Raw genomic sequence first — 10,679 nt, 5'->3', positions numbered from 1 at the left:
GAGACCGTGCACACACACACACACACACACATTAGCATTTTATTATATAAATACGGACATGTGGTGTGGCTGGCACTGTGTCTAAGGCTTCTTCCTGCCTGTTGTAATCAGGGTTTTCTGTACTGTTTCTATTTGACCATCCTAAAACAGTTTTATTATGAATGTGATGTCACCTCAACACTATCATAGGACCTACCTTTGTTTATCCATGGGTGTTGCCATTTTCTGCTTGTCCTTCAAGTCATCTGTCATAGAAGAAGAACTTAATTGTCATTCTAGCAGAGATTTAGAAGTCCTCTGCTACACTCCATCAATCGGGCGTTTATGGTTAAGTGGCTAGACACTTGGAGTTTGCCAAACAGCAATTAATGGACTCTGCGCTGATGAGAGCTTCAAGCCTGTGTCTGGCAAAGACCAGGCACTGCTCATCACCTATCTAATACTGCATCAATCCTACCATTTCGATAGATACAGAGACTTAACCAAGAAGACTTGGAGCTGTAATTGCCGCCAAAGGTGCTTCTACAAAGTACTGAATTAAAGTTCTGAATACTTATATGAACTAGTGATTTCAGCTTTTGGTCTTTAATAAATCTGTCCACCTTTCTAGGAGCATTTGTCATTATTGGATGTTGAATGTAGATAAATGGGCAAAAATGACAACTTTATTCATTTAAAATTACAATTCTGCCTATTTAAGAAGGTGGATCATAATAAACCATATCAGTGTATTGAATTGTGTCAGAAGATACAGAAGATAACTACATTTTACAGTTTAGGTAAGCCTACATCACATTACGCAACTTTTCCAACAACTTTTTCAATCGGAGAGTTTATTTTCATAATCTAATCTAGTCGGAGGCAGTTGTCTGTGTGCTCCTGTGAAGTCTGTCATGTAACGTCACATACCCAGCAACTCAGACCAACTATTCTGCAACTTGCTCTGCTAAACTCAAACGGGTTTGCTTTTGTCTTTACTCATAGGGGTGGGTTCTGTGTTCCCAATAGCTGACAATCAATTAATGTGGAAGTACAATGTATAGGATTGGCAGGATTGACAAGGTTGTTTTGAACCTCACAAACAGAAGAGAATCTTGTCTGTCTGACGTCTTGTGTTTTATGTACTAAAACAGAATGGAAATAAGAAAGAAAGGGGCAAGATTGCTTCTGAACTCGCTGCAGCTGTTAATCCTTCATATAGCGCGGGATCCATCAGGCAGCATGCTATTGGCTGTAAGAAAAAGGGACGAGCATGACAGCCAGCAAACCTGACATACACTATGACAAAAAAGTCACATAATTTGACATTTGCTTTAGGAGATACTCAAAGAACCTTTGTGGTATCTTTAATTTGTTTTTGTGTGTTGGGATTTGACGATTGGTACTGCTGACATTTTCTTTGGCCTGTCCCTGATCTCGTCTCTTGCTCTCTTCCTTAGGTTAGAGGATGCTAAAAGATGGTTTGTGGACAACTTAGTGTTAAGACTTTATCTTACCTGCCATTATCTTGTTTTTTTTTTAACTTGGATTTGTCCCCATCTTTTTTGCCAAACCTTCAGTAATTTCATTTCCTAGTCACAGCTGCTCTTTTTAGTCCCCTCGGTTTCTGTCACATCGTTCGCGTTTTTGACCCTTTCCTGGTTTCTGGAGACATTTATGGAGAATTTGGACCATTTACTAAGGGCAGGTATTACTTTTTATATATTTTGATGCCCTAATTAGAGCAGTTGGTTCTTCCTAATTCCTGGTGTTAGTTCAAAAGGGGGCACAAAAAATCCCGTTAGGTTTCAGAGCTCTACTTTAAACATATTTATTGATATAGCGCCTCTCCTCTAGCGCCGTATTGCATATCAATTAGCAAATACAAGTCAGAGGTTTTCTGCACTCGTGACAATAATGACCCGAAAAACATTTTCAAAGTCCTGAGAATAATATCTAAAATCAATGAACTGCACAGGCTGTCGGCGGGCGTCACCCGTCGCGTGCCCTGTGCCCATCTTCCTTCTTGCCTAACCGCAGCTGCTACTCTGCTTGGCTGCTAAACAATGACGTCACCCTCGTCCAACAACCTTGGTAGTCTCCGGGGTGACGTCAGCGCACCAATAACAATAACAGGCAGCCGCAGCGGCACTAGACAGGTGGGCGGCGGGACTCGAGCGAGCGACAGTACCGTCGTGACCATGGCAAGCGCTGGGAACGGAGCGCCGGACGGCAGGCAGGCTGAGCGCGGCTGTGACGGGAGTGCCGACGACGAGGAGGAAGAGGAAAGCAAAAGAGCCCAGTGGTTTGGGGCGGCCGGGCTGTCGTGGAGGAGACTGGCGCGCGGTGTGCTTCTCTTCACCTGCAGCAACGCGATCTTCTGGTGAGACCTGCGAGACCTGGGCATGGCGGTGGGCAGATAACGTTAGAAATAACCTTGCACTTAACGGCGCTCCTGAAGGCACGTCTGCGTAAGGTATCATTTTAAAGGGCGGCTCTCGAAGCGCTCGGATGGGAGTTGCACCACTGGCCCCCACTAGCCCACCACTGCGCAAAGCAACCCTGTCGGCGCGTGCAGGACTTGGCGAGCCGCCCCTCCAACGCCTCACGTGCCCCCCTGGACATTTATCACTCTGGTGCTATGCCGAGATGCTTTAAAAGCGCCACAGAATTAGACGTCAAAGAGACGAAAATACCAGGCAGTGCGCTGAGGATTCCAAAGTCAGTGAGGTTTACATGGCTGCTGGGCGCCTGATTCTGTGTGAGAAGCTGATTTGCATGTAAAGACGTCGTTAAGCAGTTTATTAGGCGGAGTGTCTTTAAACAGCAGGCTGAAAGTTTAGTGCCTGACCCTTAGGATGTCACTTAACGTGCCAGTGATTAAAAAATAAAAGCTGTGCCCTAGAGTGAGGTGTCATCCAAGTGTACAATTATAACAGGAAGTCAGGATTAGTATAAATCGTCCTAATTCGGGGCGTCCTTTAGATGTGATATGATTTACTTCACGAGATAAAAGCATATCATAAACAAGAATAGTTGTGTAATATTTGAAGTCAAAATATTCTCGATTCTAATAGAAATCTACCATTTTCACCCTCTGATTGAAGGCCATAGAGTGCTAGATCCCTGATAACAGATCAAAAGTAAAAAAATAACAATTAAATCACTGACCTAGAAATAGTCTAAAACGATTCTCCACAGGTATATGTTTGAACTTTGTCATTTTTAACCTTTTGGGAGTGGTTCTTGGAGGGCTAAGACCACTGGTAAAGAATCAAATATCAGAAATACTTATTTGGGTAACACTTTAGTACTGCTAAAATGCATCTATTATTCCTTTACTATTATGTAACAAGACCTTAACAAACACTTTCTTGGGTCTTCATAACACTTAAAAAGCATCAGTAAAGTGTTCATTCATCTGTGCAATTTGACCTTCTAGCAGATGGAGTGGTCTGAGGTGGCTTAACTGAGACACTTTTCTCTTGATGTTACATATTTAGTATAAGGCCTGTAAATCCTTCATATTAACAAGTAATTTTACAATCATACCAATATGCCACACTGTATAGAGATGAATAATCTGTCTGCTGATGTTTTATAATTGTTGAAAAGACCAAAAAAAGCCTTTATTAAGGTCTTGCTACATAAGAGTAAATGAGTCCTGGATGCATTGTGCTGTACAAGAACTAAACTGTTAGCCATATTTGTTATCAGCAACCTTGAAATATCTTAAAACAACACTCCCTATGCCTATAGTATTGATGATCTTTGACCCCTCATATCCCAATTTAGGGTGAACCCCTGGGGGCAGTTGATGTTGCAAACACAACTTCAAGTCCTTCTGATTATTTTTGCTGAAGACACCTACTGGTGTACTCTTTATCATAAGGGTGTAATTTCCTGCGCACAATATGATCCAAAATCGCCTAAAAGTAAGTGTGTTTTTGGACAAGACGGCCAAAAATATGGGGGGAATCCTAAACAGTTTGATATCTTGAATGACTAGACATCAAGACAAGTTGGACTATACATCATACATGTGGATTTTCTCGTACCAGAGAATCAGGAGGCTCTGCACAAAAAAAAACAAAACTGAAATGATTCCAAAACATTCAGAACAAAATCTTATTGACTGCTAAAAACACCATGGAAGACAAAAAAAGAGTTGGGATACTAGTAGGTAACCCCCTTCAATCCTCTTCAATCAAATCTTTTCGGATGGATTTTTAAGATATGAAAGAAAATAAATGGTGGACACGTCACTGTGCCAAGGTTTGGATAGCCCTTGTTAGAGTAGCACGCTCATTCAAGGTCTGGTTGTAACTGATGCCATCTTGCTGTTGTCGGTGGTACTTATGGTGGAACGTAAGTGGAAAGTGACTACATCAGTCCTCCAGGTGGCTCTCCTCCATTCCAAGGTGAACAGAAACTAGGTTAATCACCAGGTGTCACACTCAATTACTTCCCTGTAATAGCAGCCAATCTAACATCCTTGAGACATGCCTAACATTCTTGCGCTTCACAGAACGCAACTAAATATTATCAATTACGTAATAAAAATTTTGGTATCTTTAAGACTATTAAAATAATGATTTGGCCTACTTGTGTAATCATTTTCAGATTGGTCACATCCTTTATTTTCATTTGGCTACTGTCTAAGGAGTGAATTAAAAAAAACTGAGTGACGTTATGAACAATTTTGTGCATCCTGCCTGTGATAAACTAACACTGAGGACTTTCAGCCAACAAATCATTTAGCAGCAGTGTGTGAAGAAACTATGCTGGGAGTCCTTTATACCAACAGCAGTAATACATCTGCATGATGTGTCACTGGGACTGTTAAGTCAGAAATGTTCTTTCTTTTTAGTCATCCTTTTGTATCAGACTGTAGTGTGTGTGTATAGGCATCTCTCTCTCTGTCTGTCTGTCTGTCTGTCTATCTATCTCTCTCTCTCTCTCTCTCTGTCTATCTATCTATCTATCTATCTATCTATCTATCTATCTATCTATCTATCTATCTGTCTGTCTGTCTGTCTGTCTGTCTCTCTCTGTCTGTCTATCTCTCTCTCTATCTGTCTCTCTCTCTCTCTATCTATCTATCTATCTATCTATCTATCTATCTATCTATCTATCTATCTATCTCTCTGTTTTTCTGTGTCTGTCTGTCTGCCTCTCTCTCTATCTGCAGCCCACCAGGACCGTAGTTGGACAACCCTGATCTATAGGAAAAAACAAATGATTCCGTTATTCTGGAAACAGTATTAGGGTTCCATTATTTACTGTGTTTGTGACAGAACACAGAGTTAGACTTTTACCTTTGCACCCTACTAGCAGTTTGAATCTGAACTGATCAGGGATACTCGAAAGAAAGCAGAGGCACCAATCAGGCATATAAAAGTGATACATAGGTTTATTGAGACCACAGTCCCAAAACAACAAAAATTGCATTTAGGAGGTCTAAACCAAGAATGTTAAAAAAGTAAAAAGAAGACATGCAAAAATAATGATAATCAAAAATACCCTTAAATATGATAAGAACCACATTATTTGATACCCTAATACATTCCACCAACAAGAAGAAATAAATTAAGGAAACCCCCTTTTAAAGAGCCAAACACAATTACAGCATCATCTCTCTACCACATAACTGGACTCCGTGTACCCCACACTTTACTCTGTCCTCCCCTAACTGAATTCGGCCGTGTGGGATAGCCATGGTCTTTAAGTATCTGTTTGCCTTTCTGAGGCAGCAGGTATTGTACAGGGAGATTCACTCAAAAGAGGTCCCGAATATTCGGTTGTAATTCCAGTTAGGATAAAGCAATCTGAACCAAAAAAATATGCTATATACCTTGACGTATATGTAATTGATTGCATTACGTGCGATGCTGGAAGTGGTTTCCGTTTTCTGCCAGACACATTTCAACACGGCACGCAATGTTCCCGAACGTATCTGCAAGGGGTCTCCGGGGGAATAGCTCCAATTTTTTGACGTTGGATATTTTCCTTCAAATCTTCCACAGCTTGTTCCGATAGACTTATCCTTTGAGCATACCCCAGGGGAAGAAGTTTGGTGGTGTCAGATCTGGTGACAGTGGTGGCCAAAGCCCCTTTGAAAGTACCCTGTTGCTGAAGAAGGACTCAGTTTCTGCCATGCTACTTGCTGACGTGTGACACGTTGCTCCATCTTGCTGGAAGTAACCTCACGATCATCCAGTTGATTCTGACATGGCTTAAACGAATTGGTGACCCAATAAGTTCGCACCTTGAAGGCACACTGCTCAATACTGTACACCACCATCCTGTTGAGAAGTCGAGTGACTGATTGAAGGGGTACAGGCGGTATGCGCCCAAAAGTTGCAAACAGAGGTTAAACGTTGCAACAGCTGTCTGGCGCCCACCTCATTGCTTCGACGCAGGGGCATCCCGGCTAATTGAAACTCCATATACTGAGGAGCACATTGGACGTTGTTTCTTTCAGATTGCTTCGTCCTAGAGAGAGTTATTACAGAATATTCAGGGCCTCTTTCAAGTGAATCTCTCTGTATATGTCATGTCTAAATGGTAGCTTTATGTTGTTAACATTCTGTGCTGCCTTCACCTCCCGGTGCAGGGCTTTACATTCTTGAGCTGAGCAGTTGCTGTACCGGGATGTGATGCAAACAGTGTGGATGGCCTCCACTATGCACTTGTAGAAGTAAGTGGAGTAACGCAAGCTTTCTTCAGACATCTGAAGTAAAAGACATCATGGATCCATCCTGTTGATAGCTGAAGTGTGCTGGGCCTATTTTAGTTCATAAGTGCCGCTGACTCTTTTAACAGCATTCTCCCTGTAGGAAAGGCATCTGCTAGGCTTAGTGGGAGGCCATTTTGGCCCTCACCATTTTTATTTTGCATGCTGTTCAATGTCATCATGCATACCGCTGATGAACACTTGTACAGACCTATGAAATTAATCAAAAAATGGTTTTGTTGAAAAACTAAATTAGCCTGTTGAGTGTGAATGTGGGAGCACCCTGACCCTAACATGGCACTTGTCTGCCTGCTAAGTGTGTTTAGCTTATTCATAAATCATCCTGCATCCGTGGCTGTAACTCAACCAACTGCTTGTTTTCTGCAGTATTTGTTGCCCGTCTCTACACAGATTTTCTTCCTCCACTCCAAAGATGTGCAGTTTAGGTTAACTGAAGTTTCCTCACTGGCTTTGTGTGAGTCCGAGTGTGGCTGTGTGTGCCCTGCCATGGACTGGCACCTTATGCCACCAGGGTAGACTTCTGAATAGGTTAAGCGGATTTGAGAAGGTTATGTTATTTTCTGTTATGTTACGGGAAAACAACTATTGGTGACAGTATAAAGCTGACACTGATTCTTGGGAATCCTAACTGTTAAAAGAGGATTGAAAGGTGTCATCACTGGTGCAGTAGATATTGCTGCAGCCTCACAAGTCCACAACTACATAGATTCAGCAGTGTAGCACTTGTAGTGTGGATCTTAATCCCATACTCCAGTACTGCCTCTGTGGCATTTGCATGCTACCCCCTTGTGCCTGTGGGTATTGACTGAGTGCTTTGTTTTTTCATTTACATTGTCAAGATGTAAAAGATGGGCAAGTCAAAACTGACATGGATCGTGGGAGTGAGCCCATATGTCAGATACCCAGATGTATGCTCACAATGTCCCTGACATCTATGCATGTTTGTTTAAATATTGTTAAAAAAACACTTCCAGAAAATCTTACCATGAGTGGCTAGAGAGTGTGTTCAAATGGGATTGAGGTTTGGGACGTTGTGAGCATACAACTGGATATTTAATATATGAATTATGCCACATGGGTGACAAGTATTTACAATTATGGAAGAAATTGGTACAATGGGTCCCAGCTAATTACTTTTCAATAAATTGTTTTGGAAGGACAATGACAGAAATGAAACATTTTAAGGGTTGATTTTACAGAAACATTACAGAGTTTTTCTTCACCCAAAGAACCATAGACATATGATATACATTACAAAAATGTTCTGGTAGGTAGTAGTGGACTTTAGGGACCTTTAAAGTTCAACATGATCTCATTAAAATTAGGTTGGTATAGGATTGATGGGCTTCTTGGGCTGAATGGCCTGTTCTCCTCTAGTTTGTTTTAATGTTCTAAATATTGTAACAAAACTAGTAGAATAATTATACTAATAGATGCTTTTGTTCACTTATTATTTCCGTAGTAGGTCTGTGGTGCTATGACAATACTTTGCCTTTATGTATTTGGAACAGTTTTTTTGGTGACATGTTCATAAGTGGGGCAGTTATCATCCTTGAAATCCAGTACAGAATATCAAACTGCTTATATTGAAATGTATTTAATGCTTCTTCACCCAAATGTATGTCATCTTTACAGTAGTAAATCCTTTAAATTCATACTTTTGGTGACTGCGCCAAGCCCTTTAATGCAGAATTGGTCTATACACATAGCGGTGTTAGCATCATACACCATTACACCAACGTGACAAACGTCTTTGTCATCCACTCTCGTACAGATACTGAACTCTTTGGCCAATTGATGATAACTGTTTTACATTACTTATCTATCTTAATTGAGACAGACCATTACATATGTTTTGAACAGCAAAAGAGCTAAGTACTGTATTAAGATTTTCACAAAAAGTAGAAAAGGAAACATGGGAACTACTCGAAAATCACATTAAATTGATATTTGTGCTGTAGTCGGTTGCATTACTGCCTTTGAGCTACATTTAAATTCATTTTAAGGTATATCTTGTAAAACAATGAACAGATAAAAAGAGTTGAGCTCCCAAGTAGCCAAAATCCCATTTATTATGTTGTACTTGCTAGAAAAAAGGCTTGAGCACAAGCCAACTGCCAAGAGAAAGAGTCAGGGAAGAATGAAGTAGCTTGAGGTGAATTCTCGGAGTATTTATAGGTTGAGCTAATCGGGGGTGGGGGGAGGTCATAGGTCAACCACGGAGGAAACAGATGAATATGTTATACTGTAACCCTGGCACTTTGTACAGCCCCTTCCCTAATCCTTTTGATTTTAGGTTCTGTAAACACACCTTAAATGGTCACACTCATGATATTTCAAATATTAATTTGACCTGCATTTCTTGTGATGACACTTTCTGTTAAAAATGCCAATATATCAGTATACTGCTGCTGGATTATGTGAATTTCCCCTTGGGATTAATAAAGTATCTATCTATCTATCTATCTATCTATCTATCTATCTATCTATCTATCTAAAAGGATATCATTGCAGCTGATTAGACATGGAGTAATTATTGCTTAATTATTACTTTAAATATGAAGTTAAAAGGCTTGGTTTTTTTTTAATATTAATAAGTTAAACTTATTATTTTTATTAATCATTCAGTCTGACTTGAAAATCCTGGCACCATTTTCTAACGCATTTCAAATTAAAACACACTTCACTTGTGTGATTTTTGTGTTAGCAGTCCATCTGACCACAGTGGTCGTGTATTGTGTTGAGGAGGCTATAATGAATGACTGTATTTGCCACATTCCTGTTGGATGTACCAAGGGATTGGCATTATACCACCTAGGTTTTTAATCCATTCAGGGTTATGGTGCATAATAAGCACCAGCTCGACTATTTGAGGACATTGTTGTACAAGTGAGGTGGTAACATTACCCCACAGTGCCACTTTTCTACACTTTATTCATTATACAATACTTCCAGTGCTGCCATGTTGGATAACATGGAAAACTGTAAACATCACCCTTACTTACACAAGACAGCAACTGCTGGACCTGCACCCTTTGTCTCCTAAAGTGTCAGGTCTAATTGCCAGGCTGCCAGTACATTTACTGCATAGACACCGTGGAAAGAAAGCAGGAGCCCGACTCCCACCACAAGAGAAGACAGTACAGATCCACCTGCCTTCTATTATCATGGGCAATGTAAGATTGCTGGCGAATAAAATGGATGAGCTGTCAGCACTGATCAGGAGCCAAAAGATTAAAAACCAACTCAGCAGTCCGGTGTGCTTTACTGAGCCGTGGCTTAGAGATGAAACATCAGTCTCCACTGTTGCATCGGATGGATTTAAAATCGTGTGGACGGACAGAAGCAGATGCGAAAGTGACAAGAAGAAGGAAGGTGGGCTTGCCATGTTTGTGAAAGAAAAATGGCGCAATCCCAAAGAAATTACAACTAAAGCACAAATGTGCAACCTGAATGCTGAGCTGCTCGGGGTGGGCTTACATCCTTATTATATGCTGACACTTTTAGGCTGATCAGACCATAATTAGATACAGCTCATACCTGCATATAAATCTGTCTTACAGATGGACCTCAGTATGTGCATCTCGGGAACTGCAGGTCTGACATTGTGGTCAGCAGCACAGGAGCGCCACAGGGGACTTTGCTTTCTCCGGTCCTGTTCAGCCTATATACATCAGACTTCCAATACAACTCGGAGTCCTGCCACGTGCAAAAGTTCATTGATGACACTGCTATCATGGGCTGCATCAGGAGTGGGCAGGAGAAGGAGTATAGGAACCTAATCAAGGACTTTGTTAAATGGTGCGACTCAAACAACTTACACCTGAACACCAGCAAAACCAAAGAGCTGGTGGTGGATTTTAGGAGGCCCAGGCCCCTCACGGACCATCAGAGGTGACTGTGTGTATAGGGTACAGACCTAGAAATACCTGGGAGTGCAGCT

At 41.1% G+C, this 10,679-nt stretch overlaps 1 protein-coding gene across 1 annotated transcript in view; it reads left to right on the top strand.

The window, feature by feature from the left end:
- The first annotated feature begins 2,080 nt into the window (after positions 1-2,080).
- The window catches only part of retreg1 (reticulophagy regulator 1), a 102,626-nt gene continuing 94,027 nt past the window's right edge, over positions 2,081-10,679 (top strand). The window contains exon 1 of the mRNA XM_039754890.1: positions 2,081-2,362. Within this exon, the coding sequence (XP_039610824.1) occupies positions 2,181-2,362 (182 nt within the window). The 5' untranslated portion in view covers positions 2,081-2,180. The remainder of the gene's footprint in view (positions 2,363-10,679) is intronic.

This window comes from Polypterus senegalus, chromosome 5 (genome assembly GCF_016835505.1).
Source record: "Polypterus senegalus isolate Bchr_013 chromosome 5, ASM1683550v1, whole genome shotgun sequence".
NCBI lineage: Eukaryota > Metazoa > Chordata > Cladistia > Polypteriformes > Polypteridae > Polypterus > Polypterus senegalus.
The sequence above is the reverse complement of the archived record's forward strand: the minus strand, read 5'-3'. Positions and strand labels throughout refer to the sequence as shown.